General features: G+C 35.3%; 1 protein-coding gene across 1 annotated transcript in view; it reads left to right on the top strand.

Annotated features, from left to right (window-relative positions):
* The window catches only part of tmem8b (transmembrane protein 8B), a 50,337-nt gene extending 34,990 nt beyond the window's left edge, over window positions 1-15,347 (top strand). The window contains exons 11-13 of the mRNA XM_044111667.1: window positions 295-441; window positions 7,050-7,166; window positions 11,779-15,347. Coding sequence (XP_043967602.1) covers window positions 295-441; window positions 7,050-7,166; window positions 11,779-12,114 — 600 coding nt within the window. The 3' untranslated portion in view covers window positions 12,115-15,347. The remainder of the gene's footprint in view (window positions 1-294; window positions 442-7,049; window positions 7,167-11,778) is intronic.
* Window positions 15,348-20,770: the final 5,423 nt, after the last annotated feature.

The following is a 20,770-nucleotide window of genomic DNA, read 5'->3' as shown; positions in this document are numbered from 1 at the left end:
CAAAAAGCGGAAATATTACAGTCCAATTTCCCTTACAAACGTTTTTTAAGGGTGGTGAAGAACTTAAGTTGAGCTTGAGAAACGCAGTTCATGCTGGATTTGTCCTTTGTGAACGTAGAGTGTGTCTATTAGACATTAGGTATATCAAGAGAGTTGAAATCAATTTCTGTATATTATACTTTTATAAACTGCAGAATAAAAATAAATCTATAATTCAAACTAAAAAAAAAAAAAGCAAAGCAAGAACTATAAATTTGATGGTGTAACAGCTGCCTTCTTTGTCTTTTCCCACAGTTTTACCATGCATGTGACCAGCCTGGTATTGTGGTCTTTTGCATCATGGAGTACGACGTTCTGCAGTTTTGTGACTTCCTTGGGTCCCTTATGTCAGTGTGGGTCACAGTTATTGCAATGGCAAGGCTAAAATCCATCATCAAACAGGTATGTTTTCACTGCATTTTGAAGTACGTAATCAACAAATAAGTAATTTTATGGAAACTTAGCCTCTCGTAACAGTCAATACATATTTTTCTTTCTTGTCATAAAAGAAAGAAAATACTATTTTAAAACTTTTGTGTTTTAAATGTTACGTCAAGAACACTACCAAATGTTTGCAGTAAAATAAAGGGAACTGCTTGGTGTATAAAATGTTATTGAAATATTTTTTTAGATTAATCTGATCAAACTGCTGATAGTGAAACCATCTTTAAAATATTGGGAGGAATTGGGTAAATCAAAAGGAAGTAAATTATGGTACTAACAGAAGTTTTGTCTTCTGTTAGTCACAAGTGTTTTTGGTTAACATAAGAATCTCAATACCTAGAAAATAAAATAAAATAAAGCTAATGCTTATCTACCACTCCTCCTATCAAATCTTTTTGATCAGTTCTAATCAAAAACAAATGAGGTTTTCATGCTAATTATGAAAATGGGTTTTGCAAACATTTTTTTGATACTTACAAAAAAAGAAAAAGATATTTTGTTTGGTACAGGATGTTTTCTTAGACCTAAATGACTGGTTTTACTTTTTTGCCAAATTAGGGGCAGAATGTTTTTTCACTGTTAATTTGCTGCAGGAACATTTATGCAAAAAAATATTGGAAGATATGTCTCTATAAACTCAGAGGCGAATACGGGGACCAGCTTTTTCTGCTACTTCTGTAATTAGACAAATAAAATGAGACGCAAAAAGGACAGTCCATTAAATGGGTTTTGAGTGTTATCATCACACACAGCACACATTTAGAAAAATGATTACTGACACCATTAATGAAGTAAAAAAATGACTCTAGTTACTAAAAGTGCCGTAAAACCTTTATGAGTGAGAAGCCAAAAGCAGGTCATTTATCACACCATGTAATCAGCAAGCTGAAAAATGGAGAAAAACATCACTTTAACCTCTCCCATTGATCAGATGTATTTTTTACACTCCCACAGCATATCTGTCAGCCTGATATGAATTGCTGTAACAATGTGAAATCTTGTAATAAGGATTCTTTGACATCACTTCAGTATATGCATCAGTCTACCTTCAGCCTAGTTCTGTGTGAATAGCACGGAAAGTCAAAACAGAAAAGTAGGTTCATTTGTATACCACTATTCATACTCAAGGTAATTAAAAACATAAAGAAACATAGATAAGAGAGTCGCACTTGAAACACAAAGTATGTTAAAAACCAAAATATACATCATATAAAAATTTATAAAATTGCACATTTTGTGTCCATAAATAGGTTAGACATGTTTAAAAATTATCCAATAAAAATGCTTATGCACTGAAAGTTAACTTGAAGTAAATGGTAACATTTTCAGTCGTGATTTAATGGAGGCAAATGTTTCTACACATTTACAACAGGGAGCTATTTAGCTGGGGAGCCTAGAAAGTGAATGTTCCTTCATTTTGTTTAGGTTTTCTTGATGGATCTATGTATTTCAGATCTATGTTCAAGAGAACTGGTCTCCGATAACCTGTGGGCTCTACACTTGTCACACCTGACCAGTAACTCTGAAATGAAGTTTTCACGCCAGCTTGAAAACGCATTTAGTTTTAAGTTATTAAGTTATTAAAATTAATTTATTAAAAACAATAATGAAGGAATTGTTTTGTCTTTAAGGAAGATAAATGTGTAATCATCCTTGTAATAGCTTGCTGGCAGGCTATTTGCAGCAATGCTACATTACTCTATGTTTTATGCAAGCAGAGGACGCTGCAGTCAATGTGGCCCTTTGTCTAACATTTAATTTAAAGTTTTATCTAAAGAAATTTTGGTTGAAAAATTGCTGTGTATCTTGACACTGGTAACAAGTCCATGCCCTTCTTCTCTGTTTTGATGCTTCTTACTCTTCATTTTTCTCCAATATCCTACATTATATGATTTTAAACAAAAATCTTTGCATACATCATGGAGCATTCTCTAATTTCATTAGCTTTAGATGCTCTAATTGGCTCGGGTATTTACTGAAACAAGCAGTCCTTCCTTAAAATGACAATTCTTTTTGGACAGATAGTTAGAAATGGCCAGCTATCTTTCATTAGACCTTGGATAGCAATAGATTCCACTTGTGTTGTCTTGTAGTGTCAGTGGGTGATGAGTTGAATAAAAGCCAGAACAAAGAGAGATTAGAGTTCTCCAGAGCTGTGTATGAACAAATCTCACATATGCCCCCATTCTTAGTTATAAATTAAAAGATCAGAATCTGCGTAGTGTTGCACTACATTCTCGGCTTGTTGACATATTGCAGAGAATAAACACTAACAGGTGCACCTTCTCCCTGGGTCACCCCCTGGCTGCACACCAATATGGAGCAGTCGGAGGGGAAAGTGTGAGTGTAAATGTGTGTCCCTGTCTATAAATGAGACAGAGAAGCGCAGGGCGGTGGGGGTGGAGGTGGTGAGACAGGGAGGTGTGAGCAGGGGAAAGTATGAACATCTGCTGTCCTCTCGGGTTTTTATTTTTGCTTAGTTCTGCAGTATGCAGCCACTAATCAAATCGCACGTCAGGACTGGCAAGAGGAACCGTGCACGTTTGTGTACTTGAAAAGAGACAGCGTGTGTGTTTGTGTGTGTGTTTTTATCAATGTCTAGGACTGCCGCAGCAGTAGAGGGTAAAGGACCTTTCATTTTCTGATTGCGTCTATGTGTGCAGCTCATACGAGATTCACAAAGCCTTAAGAGTTCCTACAAATTTGTCAGTGGAATATATTACCAGTCAGCAAACAGAAAGTGCTCTGGGTCATTTGTTAATCTCAGTTTGCTAAAGGTTACTAGTCAGTATTATTAATATGAAGGAAAATAATAGTTATCTTTGTTAGAGTAATAAAAAGATTGTTGTGACTACATTATTTGGTGGCCTTTTGTTACAACGGTGCATGAATAATTAATAATTAGAGAAAATTAGCCAGATGATCTCATTTTTATCAGTCTTTGCATCTTGTGTTTCTTTGTCCACCTATCAGGTCTATTATTGATAATAAAGTACTGTGCAAATATTTTGCATCACAAAACAGATTCCTTGAAATAAAGGTTTATTTCAAAAAGCCTCTACCTTTAGCACGTCTTTAAGAACTTTGTTTCAATCTCATTAGAGTATAAAAGATGCAAACATTACCGTAATATGACAATGATTAAAATTATGTTATTAATAAAAATGTTCTGATATATGTCATTTCAGCAGCAGGAGAAATATTTCTAACTTTTCTATTTACATAAAAAGATCTTGATCATGGTATACATTTTGTTATAAATTTATGTGCAAGTATTTTTTATTTGTGATCGTCATACTAGGTTATTCTTGATGAATTATGAACATAGATAACAAGAAAAAAGCTTAAGCTTAAGATTTGGTTGTTTACAATTTTCTTCAAGGATATATTGGGTAAAAATGTAAGAGATAATGACCCCCTACTGGTAGATATTTTGGGAGTCAGAAAACTGTGCAGAAAATCTTGCAGCAGAAAATGACCAGATTAAAGTAATGTATCATTTATCTACCTCAGTGCACAACAAAGTTCATCGAAAATGCCCTGAGGCAGATGACTTGTTTCATGTACTCAAATAACACAATTATAAGGATTCGAAAAGACAAAACTTCAAAGCAATTAACTAACTTGATCAAACTGGTAATTATTCCTACAGAAAAGCCTGGGCTGATGATTAAATATTAAAAAACAACTGAAGTCCAAACAAAAGACCTTAGCTAAACCTTAAAATTTCTCTCAAGACCATTAAAATCTTAGAAGAAAGATTGACTTCTTCTCGGAAGTAGAATACAAAGAAATACCTGAAACTCACTGCTGTGCAAGAGCATGCAAACAATATAAATTTACTGTAATTTCTTATACAAATGTCTTTGAGTTGAAACCAAAAATAAATAAAAAATGCTACAATACATTTCATACAGACACTGTGTGATTATTCTTAAAGAGCTCAACAAATCAGCTCTGTTAAGTCATAGTAGCACCCAATAATGGAAGCAGATCAAAAGAGCATGCAAAACCAATAAAATCAGAGCAACGACCTACCAAAGGTTACACACAAGGTGTCTAACATTATTAAATTCTTAATTAGCTCCATGACCCTGAATTTAATAAATAATATGATTAGCTTAAAACTTGTGCTGTCCATGTTCCCACTTATTAAATTTTAACTGACTTTGGAACATGTTTTGCCCAGTAAGGCAGTGTATTCTTGCATTGGCATTTAATTTACACATACGCACATCAGAACATATTACTGTACATTGCTAGGCGTGAAAATATGGGTTGCTGATAAAAATAAACTAACACCAGAGGACAGGAGTTTGCTTTAGCTCATCTGTCACAGTGACTGATAATGATTCATTACAGTAAAAAATGCCTTGCCTATGAGCATCAGAGCATTCATGCCTGTATACAATGCATGCATTTTTGGGCACCTCCGTATGATCCAGCAGCGCGGTATGACTGATGATCGGGCTGCACAGAGTCCTCAGGCTGCACCGCAAAGCTCCTTTTCTCCTTGGTCTGTGTCAATTAGTCGTATTCTCCTGCAGGCAGGTCATCCCCTCCCAGCTCCAAACTCCCTGGTTTCTCCTCACATTGTCCACCAGACACAAGAATGCAGGCGAAAGTCTTCCTGAAGCCTGTGTGTACAACATATTGATTTTTTTTCCCCTTACTCTCATTTTATCTCTTTGTTATCTTGTGGCTTTATCTTGAATTGTGATTTGGGGAAAACAAGAATAAAACTATCTATTTCTACTATCTATTTCATGGGATTTAGTGTTCATATTTTATTTCTACTGTGAATTTGTGCCTTCCACTCTCATAGCCTTGTACATTTTCTATTTTTTAGATTCTTTAAAAGGTGCTTTGGGGTTTGGCCTCAACTCAGTAGAACTCAATGCCTCTCTGATGAATCAAACTGATAAGACATTTAATCATTTTATTTTTGTCTGTGAAAACTGGTTATTGTTTGTAGGTAACTAACAATTTCAAAAATATAAAAAGTACCACATCAACACAAAAAATGACCAGATGCATCATCTACATAAATTTCAAATTAATTTTGAACTTTTTTTAATCCCAGAGTTAACTGATGATACCATCACTAACTTTAATGATATTTCAAAACAAACATTAAGTGCCAAAGTTTGAAATTGTAATCTAATCAACATACTTCAATACAGTTTACAAATAATTATCTAAATAGACTTGCCTCACCAAATTTGAAAGAAGCATAGCTTTTGTAGCCTCCTTTCTAATCAGATAAGGTAGAGTATCTGGTTTACTCTGTCTTACAAACCTGACATTTAATCATAGTTAATACACTTTCAGTTGGGTTGAGGTTGGTGCCATATCTGAAGTTTAATCTTAACCAACACCTCAGTCTTTCTCTCCATATCATAAAACTACCATAAAACTTTTCTCCAGAAACATTTAGCTTTCCTATGCGGACAGCTTCAAATTCTCAAATGTCCAAGGAGATGCTACACTCACTTCACTGTAAATACTGGAACTAGTTTATGATAGGTTTGAACTTTAGAGTTTTGCAGCTTGGTTTTTATCATCCGAACCACTTTCCTGTTGTCTTATGGTGATAGATTGGGTCTGGCAGACTAAAATGAAAAAGAATTGGCTATCAAACAGAACAACAATTCCCCATCAGAACGGTTTTTGGTTTGGCCGAAGCAGATTAACAGTAAGGGTATTGAAGTGGCGGTTAAAATTGTGGGCTTTGTTTAAAAGTCAGGGCCAGGAAACAATTTTAAATGGGCCTAAAATATTTGACAAAAATAGAATTCAGATCTCCATCTAGAATTAGGTCAGGTCTTTGATGACTATGAGAACTGCGTGACTTCTGTTCCTCATATATAATTTTTACCTCTAAACATTACTTAAATTATGTGATTTATTTTAGTCCCACTTTTGAAAATAAATATTTGAAGGCATTATTCAGAGCCCACAATTTGACATTAATGTCCATGATAAGGTAATTTATACCTGATTTTTTCTATTTAATTAAAACTTGATAAATACAGAAGATAACTTGAAAGAAAGATCTAAAAAAATATGAGATACCACATTACTCCAGAGATTAAATAACTAAAACAAGGTTGAGCAAATTGAGCAAGGATACACTGCAACCACAGCAGAGATGGAAGCAAATATCTTAATGCTGATTGTTTTGAAACATTTTACAAATTTTACAAAAACACAGCAGAAAGTCCTGAAGAAATGTTTCATTAAAATTATAAAATCTAAAATAAATATCATGCTGTTTCAGTTGTCACAATGTGACAGTGGAGTTCTAGTCTGCTTTATATATTTTCACAATCTGCAGAAAAACTAATTCAGTATAGTAATTTTCTTGCACAGATTACAAAAAATTACAAGCACGTCTCTTCTATTATTGATTAGTCAGTCAATAATAGAAGAGACATGCTTTTGCCTCACTACACAATCATCCTTGTATTTACTGGTGATGAGATGATTTGAACAGTGTTTATGGGGGACAGTTATTGATCAGTGTGTGTGTGTGTGTGTTGTTTTTTTTTTCCTATCCTGTGAAGGTGCTGTATCTGCTGGGGGCGATGTCTCTGTCCATGGCTCTGCAGCTGGACCGTCACGGTCTGTGGAACCTGCTGGGACCTAGTCTGTTTGCGCTGGGAATAATGGCTGTAGCATGGGTAAGGGGATTTCCTAGGTTCAGACCATTTCTCATTAAATCAAGTTAATTTCCCTATTAGGTTTTATTGTACTTGAGGGAAAATTCTAAAATAAATGTGATCAGATGGGTGAAGGTGTCTTATTTTAAGGGATTATAAAAGCTGCCTTAAAATACTTCCAGTAATGCTTTATGTAAAATTATTTTTTCAAAAGAATTTCTGAAAGCCGCACAGTTTGAATCCTGTCTTTCAGATTCACAGCTCTGCATGCATTACAAAGAGGTTTTCCCAGAGGATGAAAGACAATTATTTCAATGCATCTGTGCTTAACATTCAAAGCCACTCTGGTTCAAACATGCAGAAGAAATATGTTTTCTGTGCTGTTCTCCTAATGTTCCATGTGCTAGACGGTGTTAAAGCATTTAATCTATCATGTAAGCCAATTGAGGGCTAGAAGACGTGTGTGTGTGTGTGTGTGTGGATAAAAACTAGAGTTTCTGACCAACATAGCTAGTTTATATTAGCTTGGAAGAGGCTTTAAAAGTTTTTCTGCCTGTGGGGTATTAGTCATGGCTTGTAGTTCCATTATAACTCTGCGTGTACTTTCACTGACTCTTCGAGTCATAATGTGCTCCCTGAACTGAGAAGATAAAAATAATAGTCTTTCAGGGAGGATTCTTGAAAAAAAAAAAAAAAAATAGAGCCTTTAACACCAACCCCTCTAGATGTGTCTGAAAACAAGTTTGTTGTTTCCTTGGAGAAATAAACAAGTGTTGAATAAAATGTAGGAGTTTGGTTTATGAGAGTTAGTTTACTGTTCACTGAAGGATCACTTGAAAGTTAGAAGAGTGTTTAGATCCTCCCTGCAAAGGCTTGAGCACAAAGAGGACAAAGCATTATTATAATAAAAAACAAAATTTGACATTATTTTTCAAAACAAATTACCAAAAACATTGAAGGTTAATGCATTTATTTGAGATTTAGTGTAGATTGTGATTGTTCCTTAACATTCACACCTCTCTCCATATATTTTGGCAATTATCTGTATCTACAAAAGTCCAATATACACTGATCTAAAACTAAAACTGATCCATTATCACGTATTCTACTCCACAACTTGACTATATCATACAATAATTCAGTGATGTTTTTAAATATATTGCTATCTGGTGGTCTCGTGGAACCAACAGTGGAAAAACCAAACAGAAGTTATTTACTTAGTTTGAGTAAATAAATAAATAAATATGCATGGAGTTACAAATGCATGTTGCTTTGTTGATTCTTGAGAAAATGCTTCTTTATATAAAATTCCAAGCCTCCTCCCTTTTTCCCAGCACACAGCCATCAAAAGATACTAAAAAAATATTTATTTGTAGATTTTTAAATTAAAATTTTTTTAGTCCACATAGAAACCTACAATGAGCACTGTAAGTGTGCAACATCTTTCATTGTTGATCACAGTATGTGTATGATCTCTGCTTTACATTTTATTACTGCACGTTAATGTTGTCAGCAGTTATTGGCATAAACTTGGATCACTCTGGCAGCTCGTATCTGATGTTGAATTTCGGCCAGAGTCCACAGTTTCACAGCAGCTGTAGCTACATTTGATGCTGCTTTGTTCGGCTGAACATCATCTGTTTCAGTGTGAAGGTTCACTGATGAGCGTTCCAGTTGTATCAGTCCAACTCATCAGCTGATTATGAACCCACTTGAATCATTTTCAAAAATCTAAGAGACATGGAAAGCCCAGAAACATACTGCTTTTGATTTTGCTGCTCGACTGCAGCCTGACTTAAAATCTAAAGGTTTTCTTTATTGTTGGTGGCGCTAAAGCAGAGAAGCTGCATGAAGACTGGGCCACCTGTGAGTGCTCTGAAATGAGGTAGCAACCCATGGCAGCAGCTGTTTCTTCTTGATAAGAGACTAAGCGTTCATACCAGACTCCAAAAATACACCAGGTCACTAGTTGCTGTTTTGCAAATTGGTTGCCAGAGGTGTCTGAGTAGTTGCTTTATATAGCAACAAGCTTAATGATTTGGCAACATTGGATGTTTGCATCCTGCATCTCCAGTGTATCTGTTTGAATGACAAAAGCAGAACGGTCCCTGTGGAGCCAGTCAAAAACAAAAGCACAGCTTTGCTTTACCTGCAGGTGAACATAATGCATGCGTAGATTAATTGAAACTAAACACAGAGGAGAATCTTTTTTTAGATGAAACTGACGTAAGAAGGATCAGTTCTACCATCATAAATGATTGTGGAGTATGTTACTTTTTAGATCTATTTATTTAATATGTATTAATATAGTTTTATTATTCAGAACTACTAATTGAGGCAAGAATTTCATCTCACCTTAGATTTGTAAATATAACACTGAACACCTGCCCCTCCAAGATTAAGCTTATCAACTAAGTTAAATGGACAATAAGGCCAATAAAAGTAGGTGATAATTTATACAATATGCCATAAAAAACTGTGTGCCGCAAAAAATTCTGTGCTTTAAAATCTTTCTTAAAAGGTTAATTTACTGGTTTACCCAACACTAGCAGAATCCTCTTTTCTGTTGATTTTCTGTAGGCACTGGCAGATTTGTAATTTAATTATAAATGCCATGTTGTCATGTGCAATTTAACAAATACAAACTCCAAGCATTAGCTTTTTGTGTATGATGACAAGCTCTACATAATAAAAGTCTAAACTCTGAGACAGCATTTCTAATCTTTCCCTGACAAATGAAAACTAGCTACAAAACTGAACTCCTCACAGCAACTTCTTTTAAAAAATAAAAAATAAAGAAACTTACTTGGATCTACTGTTAATGTTGCAGAATTTAAAGATAAACCTGTGAAACTGCTTTGATTACGTGACAGTTAATAATTTATAGGCTGTTCGTCGGAGATTGTCTGCATTTCAACAGTCTTCCCTCTGCGCTGCACCTCTCGGATTGAGCGCCACACGATCTCTACAAGAGCCCTTTCATTTCAGCTTGTCATGTTTCTGCAAAGCTTGGCATTCTGAATGCTCCCAGACACCACCAAATTAGATCAGTGAAGCGGAGGGCACAGAGCGTCTGCTGCTGCCGCTGCGTAGGGGTGTCATTAGCAGTAAGAGGAAGGGGAGCGGTTCCGATCAGTCAGTTCCAAAATATCCCTATTTCTCCAAACTAAATGAAGTCTCTGACTGGAGCGTGAAAAGACTCTCCCAGTTTAGAATTGTTTGCTTTAATAAAAAAAAAAACAAAAAAAAAAACATGCAGTGCAGAAGGGAACTGAACAGCCAAAATACATTTTGTTTTTCACTTCACTTCGCACAGATTATTAGTCTTCACTCTAAACTGTATTCTGCACAATAGCTTAATCACAGCCATTTCCTGTAAGAGCATTTGTAATTATTTTTGTATCTAATGTAGATCGCGTATTTCCCTTGATAACATCGCAGTTCTTCATGGTAACATCTTCTGGAAGATCTTTAAGAAATGCAAGTAATCAGTGCTCAGGAGCTGATGAAAATAGAGATGGAGTGAAATGAAATGTTGAAGTGTTTTTCTGCTGTGATTGTGGCGCTTCTGGGAACAAATGAGCACAATCTGTTGATTAAAACAAACAGAGACACCATATCCAGTAACTGCGAAACAGAACATGAGCATATATGACAGGATAGATAAGAGACTGACTAACAAGTCATATCCATCTGCTGATCAGTCTGATGCACGTGGGGAGGAATACAAACACCTCAGAATAACACAAGTGGAGATTATTAAAAAAAAAAATCACTGTCCCTCAGCTCCTCAAGTTAGAACAGGTCCTTATCTAAAATCCTACTTTAATTATGTGCGAGCTCCAACTCCAATGACCTGTTTCTCAATTGGCCACTCTACATGAAAAGAAATAGATATGGATATTAACAGGTCCATTTATGCCTTTCCGTGCCGTGCTTAGGCATTTTCCACAATAGCTACCTGACCAGGTTCTGCTGCATCTCTATGCTTCACAGCCGACATGAGATTCTTGATAGACATGTTCTTAGTTTTGAGGTCCAAATAATTCTGACTCATCTGTCTAATGATCATTATTCCGAAAGTCTTGCGTTCTATCTGTCAGCCTTCATGTTTTTCAAAGATAGTAAAGTTTCCTCTTTGCATAAAAGATTAACATGTGCAGTTCACTCTCACTTCAACAGTCAGGAGCAAACCAAACCTAAAAGGTTTAAATGGGACAAACATCCTTCAGAAGTAGAGATGGTCTAATCATGTGCACCTGATATGAAATTCTTAGGTGTGATGTGAGTGGGTGTGTATGTAAGGGCTCTCTTAATTATAGCGTAGCTGCAGACCTTGTTTTTTTATTTTTCAAAAATTATGTGAAATAATCTAATATTTTCTAAATAATTGAAAGTCACATAGAAAGGAAGACGAACAAGATTTTTCTGTGTTTTAGTTTTATTGTGAAAATGCAAATTTTTTTTAATAGAGATTAAATTGTAATAATTTGAATTAATATTTGTGGCTTTTTGTAGATTCATGCCAGCTTTATATTTAAAATAAAAAGACACCAAATATCAGACAGTATATTCTGAACATAATTCTGAGCTTACAGCAGCATTAACATGATTTGTTTGGTGATCCTATCAGACTGTGCGCACCATCCGCCGCCGGCGCTGCTACCCGCCCACCTGGAAGCGCTGGGTCTTCTTCCTGTTCCCCGGCACCATGATCGCCACATCCGCTGTGGCTCTGTACGCCTTCGTGGAGACGGAGGAGAACTACTTCTACATCCACAGCATATGGCACATGCTGATCGCAGGGAGCGTGGGCTTCCTTTTGCCACCTCGCGCTAAGCCAGACGCCAAGGTGACTCCGCTGAAGCGCAAGCGGGGCTGCGGCTATCAGCTGTGCGTGAACGAACACGAGGAACTGGGCCTGGTGGACCCAGGCATCATAACCATCAACAGCATCTGTACCAGCTGATAAACTCCACATTCACTACTTTTTACCTTAGAGACACTTCATTGCCTTCTTTTACTGCAGAAATTCACACATGGAAATTAAGCCACAGAACTTTAAAAAAGGAAGAAGAAAAAATGTAAATACTTAAATCCTAATGTGACTCTGAAACTTCTTTTTCTGTTGTAATGGTCATGGTAATTATGATCAATATGTAATTATTATCTATAGTTGAAGTTCTGATGATTTGTGGGTGTATAGTGACACAGTGTTGCTTGTGAATATGTATTTAAAGTCAAAGCTGAAACACTGCTGCTATCTGACGGTGACTGTAAATCTGCTTCTGTTGGTTATTTATTGCTGGTCTTGTAAGCAGGCCAAGAACTATAGTGTGGGAAGGTACTGGTTGCTGTTAACGTTGGACATAGATGGACGTTTACCAAGGGCACGGCTTTTCTGAAATTCTTTTAAGATATATCTTTTGCACTGAGACACAAAAGTGTTAGTCTGTAAATTTTTATAACAACAATGGGCATCACAAATGTAAAACCTAGCTGTCATGTGGAATGTTAGACTGTCTTTTGCAAATGCAATGTATCACTTTTACACGAATGTGCTGAGTGTTCTTAGAGGAAAAAAAATACCAAACCTCCTGAAAGAGAAGAGAAAAGGCAGGAATACCTAAAAAGATAGATTTTTATTTATTTATTGTTTTTTTAAATGAGGTTGTAAGGTGTATTTGTCAGCATCTTACCAACAGCTAACTGCATTCTGAGTGACCTCAGTTGGAGAATTACTGAAAAAATTTTCTTAGAAGAGGAAGAGCCTTTGTGATCATTTTTTCATCAGTTTTGATTCTGACAAAGAGTGAAAATATATGTTTTTCACACTTAAATATTTACCTAGGATTCAGATTTGTAATGATGTGATACTGCAGCGTGTGTAGACACAATGCTATAATTATTGTTTGGACATGCCACAAGTGTCACAACTCTGACCTTCAATGTGTACAGCATATTTTCACCACTGCAAATGAATTGAGATATATTTTACACCAGTGATATACCAATGGCAAGGTAACATTACTAAATATTACTTGATGCAGACACTCTCACTGCACTGATGGTTTAACTTTGTCATGTTGGATACTTACAGTTACTGACACAGCAGGGAACTTGGACCAATGTCCTAATTAATTCATTCAATCTTTGATCAGCAGTAAAGCATTACAATTTCACCAAGATAGTCATGGCATTTAGTATGGGGGAAAAAAATCATATAACACAATATAGCTTGCTCTACCCTAACTCAGAAATTGATTTGGCACATTTCATCAATACACATGGAATATTTGTAATGGGCCATTACACAAGTGATACATGCCTTATATATTACTCCAGACTTTACATTTCACAGAATGTATTTTATTACTTCAATCCAGATAAAAATTGATCAAAATTCATTTCAAAATGAGAAACAGTGCAGCAGCACAACAACCTATATGCCCTCCTCTTATCATCCCATTGAGACTCATGTGGCTACACATGAATTTGATGGAATTCGGTAGAATTGAAAACGATAGCTACTTTTCTTTCAAATGAAATGTTAACAATACAGAAAGAATTTTTTTTTTTCTATAAAGGCAGGGAAATTAAATATGTGAGTCAGTTAGAGTCTCATGGGGCCCTTTTGGCCATGAAGGTTTCCAGAGGGAATATCTGGCACCACATAAAAATGCTAAAGCAGTCAAACAATTTTGCTGCTGCTCTTTCATGTTTGCAGAACTCTAATTACCACATAGGTCTGGTGCCCTGCACATTTATTTATTGGAGAATAATTAACTTTTTCAACAGTTTTGTTTAGTAATCAACAATAATCCATATAATCAGTGACTTTTAAGTTTGTAAAATTCTGATCACAATTTAATGTTTGATAGTTTAGAAAATTAAAGATATAGTTGTATCACAATTTAAGGTTTTGTTTTCCAAGGGGTTCAGACATGCATATTAGAATAAAAAAATACTGGATTACAAAAATGTTATCAAGAAGAAAACGTCCAAATATTCAAGTAAAAATACTACCTGTCTAGAGATTTGTTAAAATTGTGTTTCTTAAACTTTGAATGGCTTTTTTACACATTCAAGAAGAGAAAATATCCCTTGGTATATTCAAAATATAATTATCAGTTTATCCAGCATTGCTTTTAAATTTTCTTATCATCCTATCAGACATTGGGAACAATCCTTTGCAGACTCTGCTGTTTCTTTGCAAAACTTTATTCCACAAACACTTATACACAGGGGTTAAACATGCAAACATTCTCAAGAAACTATTTTAAAAATGTAAGGATTTGCATTTGGATTCATAGTGGAAATATTCTCTGGAAATCTTTCAGCCGGGCTCCCTCATGAGAATTTTAAGCTGATTCTCCAAACTGATAATGATTTGTTTTTTGACACTTAAGATGATGACTACTCTTATCTACTCCTCAAAGCAATTCTTCAACAACAAACGGACTATTCTTTTAAGAGACCTCAGACATAGACCTTTCCTCGCCACTCTTTTTCTGACGGGACCTCTGTGACACCACATTCATGAACAATAAATGTTTTGTTTCTTCGCCTCGGTATCACTTTGCTGCTCTCAAAGCTTTTAAACACTGCACTACTGGTGAAATCTCTCACTAAGACATCATATTGCCATTCTTGGCCCTAATGGAAGCCAGTGGTTCTCAGACAGTGGGATGAAATGTTGTCAACAGCATCCTCTCAGGAATAGAGCAGGAGTGGAGATAAATAATTCTTCTATACAAGCAGCAGACTGAAGGCCGTTCCAGAGAATGCTGTCGATATGTGGCTTTTTTCCTTCCTCTTGGAAGAAAAAGCAGAGTTGTGAGACTTTTATGAGTCTCTGCTATGTTCCTCCTCGGTGTGATCCATCATTTCCTGTGTGCACCAGATAGTTACGAGAGTATTTCAGGAAGGCTGAAAGGATTTATTTTAGCAATGCAAGTTAAGCGGTGACTGTACCTGGACTTGATGTCACACATGGAGGAAACGTTTGCTGTTAAAGGTATAGTTTGACATTTGGGAAATTGTACTCACACTCTCTCATGCTATGGCTGGACTGCCATTGCTCTCACGATGTTAACAGCTACATCTTTTTTTAAAAAAGATCTTTTAGCTGAGAACAAAAGATAGGAAACGAGGGGAAACAGCTCAGCTCGGTTTGAGCTGGTTAGACAGAACAAATAAAAATCTTTAGAGGTATGGTTGCCATAGTTTCAAATTTAACAAACAAGCAAATGCTGGAGTGGTATCGATTTCCCTCTGCAATAAAGTAGATGAGCACATTTGCCAAAAATGTCACTCTATTCCTATTAGAATAATAAAATTTGTAAAAAGAAAAAAAAAAATCAATGTTAGGGTTCTTTTTTAATAATTTAGCCAGTATTTAAATCCAAAGCTATGAATAAGTCACACACATGCATACTAATCGACCAGAATAAATAGCATCCTTTTTTTTTTTGCTTTTGTAAGCAAAGAAGTTCTTCCCAGAATAAGATGCAGGATTACTCCACCACCACTGCAGCTAATTACACCAGATTTTTGCCCTGTGTTTGCCTATTCAGCTTTGAAAACATGACAGAATCAGGTCACACGAGGCCAAACAAAGTCTTTATATTTACTGTTTTTCTCTATCCGCAGATATTTTCTCCCCTTGACAAATCTTTAAGCAGTGTATGGCGTTAGCCCTAAATAAGAAAGAGGCCATATGAGCAAAGCTAAATGTCTTATGCTTTTCATAAAATTTAGATGAATCATGCCTTGATATCATTTGTAATATTTTAATTTAATTTTTATATGTTCATCAAAAAGAAATGCAAATTAGCCCTCTTTGCTATTTTCTTTCAATTCAAGCAAACAATTGAAGATGTATCTCTGAAATAATTATGTCAATAACAAAAGAGAGAAGGGAAGGAAAATCCCAAAAAGAAATTCAGATCTCTCTACCTGCTCAAAATATAAATATGAATAATTTTTATATTTTTTTTTCTCAGTGGTGTCCATAAAAAGCAAAGTAATGCGAATTGCTGTAATACAAAACTTAGTATCTCGAATGGGGAGAGCACCCCTTGGTACCAATAAAAGGCGTGTAGCTGAGCCTAATGAGACAAATCAAACCCAGATGACAAGGTTTCACATATTAAAATTTCAAACAGTGGATATTTTTTTAGTTAATCATCACATAAAATCCAAACAAACTCCTTGTTTGTATTTATGAGTTCTTCTCAAACATACAATATTACTCAAAAACAGCATACCTGACATCACAAGAGCATTTTCCACTGGACAGTTTACATTTCAATATTTTCTGCTGATTTGAGTTTCAACCGATGGGCTTCAGAGCTGATATACAATACACTGATTATACAATCCTGATTATACAATACACTGTGCCAAAATACAAATTTGTATAATAATTTGTACTTTATGATACCACATGTTCATCTGATTTTTTATTATTTCAGGAATAATACTCCAAAATAGCATACTTAATGTACATGGATCAAATTCCTGGACAAAACCAACTTTAGAGGACAAAGAAATTATAGAGCCAGAAAACATCTTTAAAGGATGAAACAAATACATCTCTATTGACTGCGTATAATTTGAGTATCTGGATGAAAGCCGCTCTTTAGGCCAGGAACACTAATGTACGTACATTAATGATACCATATCATAGGGAACTGCATTGTGGGACTGTCTATTGATGCAAAAAATCTGTGTAACCATGTTTTTGGAAAAGCACTCTCCCTTTCTGATTCAAAATCTGATTTTGAGGAAAATCAGATTTCAGAGTTTGTGTGATGAAGCTGAGAGACATTTAAAGGTTGTCTCTCAGCGAAAAGTTTGAGACCACGGGCCTAAAGAAAAGTATTCAAATCTTATGTTAATAAAAAGAAAAGAATTCAATTCAATTTAGGTTATTTATATATTGAACATGTTTTAAATTCATAACATTTTTTGTTAAGTCACGTTACAGAACAAAATATCTGTTCAATTAAATCATACAAACTGATTTAGTTTAAAGTAGTCCTAACGTTTTCTACATAAGGAAATCCATCATATTGCTTTGAATCACTTTATAAAAGAGACAGAAAGGACATAAAGAATGGAACATATTCTTTAAAGTTGTTAGATCTACTATAATTTCTCTCTGGGTGTCATAGCTTGTTAGATTAAACTCAAAGGTAATCAAGCAATGGTCAGGCAGAACAGTCAGTTCTACCATATGTTGGCATAAGGTTCAGCATATGAAGACTAAAGTTGGTAGGTTGGTGGATGTTTTGAATAAACCCAATTGAGTCTAAAATAGCATTAAAGACTGCATGTAGCCTATCACCTACAGCCTCAACATGAATGTCAAAATCCCCCCCTGTAATAACGTTTTCTCTCTTTAAAACTAATTTAAAAAAGAAATCAGAAAACTGATCTAAAAATTGAGAGTGAGTGCCTGGTGAATGAAACAAGACAATAAGCAGAATTGGTTTGAGGGTTTGCAATCTGAATGAGAAAAAGAATGCAAAAGAATTGTAGCTATTAACTGGCCTGGGACTAATCACTAAATCTGACTGAAAGATGGTTGCTACTCCTCCTCTCCCAGGAATATGAAAATTTTAATTAATTAGAAGAAGTTGACCAATTTAGATGAACATAATCTTCTTGCTGCAGCCAGGTGTCTTTAAGATTAGATACACCAATCTGATTATCCTTGCGCCATTAACTACGGTAATAATTTATTTGAAGAAGACAAAGACTTTATATTCAATAAACCATGTTTAATTGTTTCAACTTTCTAATCGGTCAGACTAGTATTTATTCCTATGGGATGTTTAATCGATTTGACTTTGGCCTTGAGGAAGACATTGTCTCAACAGGGTAATTGGTGGGTAATAATACAGAAGCTACAAAGAAGTTTGTAAACTATGACTCTGCTTCCAAACAAGCATTTTTTTAATTTGCGTTGTGCTTGATATGATCGATCTACTGCACAAAACCTGCCACTATGGGCTTACAAAAAACAAGCAAAGCACGTGCGAGATCGCAGCAGGGTGACTACATGGCAGGTGATTGTTCTCAAAGTGATCCAGATCTGCAGTTGGGCTTTTATTAGATTTTTTTTTTTTTCTTCACTCAGATTGTGGTTGAAACTGGTGGTGGAGAAAAAAGGCTTCTTCTGTTCAATAACAGCAGAAGTGAACTCCTTCCTCCATGGAATAAGACTGAATAGATTTTATTCACCTTGACTCATTAAAGGTGGAGTCAAATGTTTCTGTCACTCTTTATGAACACAGTATTGTAGATATAGAAATAATCTTTATTTTCTCTCAGTGGGAAAATGTAGCTGTACCAGGAGCAAAGTGACAGATATGTCGAAACATGCTGAGTCAACCAAAGGTAAAAATATAAAATAAGAATAAGAGACTGGACAGTCATGGAATATTTGCAGCAATTTCTCTTATGAGTGCATACGAGTAACAAAAAATCAAGAGAAAATAAATGAAGATATAGACAAACAAGAGAAAATGTGCAGAAATCTGAAGCATCTTAAATTCAACTTTCACCTCCTTCAAACATTGTAGGCTTTCAATTTGTTTATAAAAATAATTTTATTTGTATAAATTTTTTTGTCCACTGCAGTCCTAGTACCATATATCCCCCCCTTAACTGGACCCATCTTTTTTCATTCATAAAATGCCGTTAATGATTGTTTTGCACCTAAACTCTCACAGCAAATTGGACAGTGTTTGCTTTAATTCAGAGTATTGCAGAAAGTGAAGAACCAAACAGGAGTTGAGCTTAGAAATCTAGAAAACAGGAGAAAAACCCAACAAACCAGAACATGAAAGAGAACATGAGAAGCATCAAACATTATTCAGTTCATCTTTTTGTGGATGTATCTGATTGGCCTGAGTAATTTATAGGTCAGAGTTAGTGATAATGGAAAAGGGGAAACAAACATGAGTGAGTAGATATGCTGGTAGATATAAAAAAGTGAATAATTTACTAAACAAATTAATTACAGTACTTTATATGAGAAACTGAGTGAACACAGCTTCAGTGAGTTTAAGAGCTACTTTTCCCAAACAGAATCACCAAACGTATTTCATATCACAAATAGTCAGGATTATTTATTTTAGTAAACAACAGCTTGTCCTTAACTCAGGTTATTTGTGAAAAATCAACATAATTCACAGAAAAATATGCTTGAAAACATTATCTTGTGCATAAACCTTCTGCCTTTTACCAAGCAGATTCCAGCTCACTGATTTCTTCTACAGCTCTCACCATAGTCAGGCTAATAGTGTGTGGTTAATGAAATTGGACTAAGCTTTTCAAATGTCATTTTTCCTTTAATAAATTAAGTCATCTTTTGAAGATAATTTTAGCCATCCTCTCAGGTATTTTTTTTGGTCTCATACTGAAAGACATTTAATGATCTTCAGCATTTAAGTGTTTAAAGGTTTTTTGTCAAAATTGGGTAAGAGAAGAGTTCTGCTAAGAGCGCAAATCATTTTTCACAGCACATGGCACCCTAAAGGTTTAGCGAAACATTTTGTCCAATAGAGTGCTTTATTCTCAGACTGCCTTTTGAGATGTGGTTCTGAGTAGACGTTAGTTGTCAGGATCCGCTCCTGTGGAATCAACTCCCACAGGATACAAGATTTGTTTGTTCTTTTCAAACTGGGCTCAAAACGTTTCTTTACTTTTCTTCATTAAAGCATTTTTATGAAAGTATTGGGCAACGCCATTCATTTGGGACATAATTCCCATAAGGCAGAGACCATATGTCCCTCTTCTTCAGTCTGTATTTTTCCTTCAATCATTTGGCCACCACCTCACGATCTGAGATTTTAGGGATCTCTTCAAGTAAAGATCAAATAAAAGTTCACAATTTATTACTTGTAAAGCCTCAGTGTAACCCACATATTCTTGTAAGATATCTGTGACCCATCCAAAATGGGTGTAGCAAAAATAAACTGCGGAAAAATCTACTCTATTGAAAGCAAATGGCAATTTTCACCCAATAATTTTACCCAGGCTGTGATGAGTTTGAAGCCAAAGAACATATTTGATTCTCAATGTCTGTTTCTCATTATTAAACATGCTGATCAATCTGTAATGGTTTAGGCAACCATCTGGTGAAAGTCATGAAGTCCAGTGTTTGTTCTGCATGATTGCATAGCAACCAGGAAATATGGGCTCATTTTGGCTGACCAGATGCACCACAGGGTGCAAATGTTTGTCCATAATTATGGAAAAAGTTAATCAAGAATAAATGACATGCTGAGAAGATCGGTGTAATTACAAGTAAAGGTACCAATGATTTCCTTTACTTTTTTGCCAACCTCTAGATTTTTCTACTGAAATTCCAGTTCAACAGTCAAGAGGAAAGACACTAAAGATTCTAATCAATGCATTACACGATATATGTGAAGTTTAACCAACAACTCTCCCCGTTGGTCTTGTGAAAGTTTGAAGTTGTGTGTCAAATATAAACGAGTGATTATTCAGCATTCATGAAAGATTAGGGGAAAACACAACAACAGAGAGCAATTTTCTGTAACGAACAGCAGATGCTTTTCCTGATGGGGGAGAAAAAAAAAAAGCTCAAC

This window comes from Gambusia affinis, linkage group LG03 (assembly GCF_019740435.1).
Source record: "Gambusia affinis linkage group LG03, SWU_Gaff_1.0, whole genome shotgun sequence".
In the NCBI taxonomy this organism is placed as follows: Eukaryota; Metazoa; Chordata; class Actinopteri; order Cyprinodontiformes; family Poeciliidae; genus Gambusia; species Gambusia affinis.
This window is presented reverse-complemented; position numbering and strand designations above follow the sequence as displayed.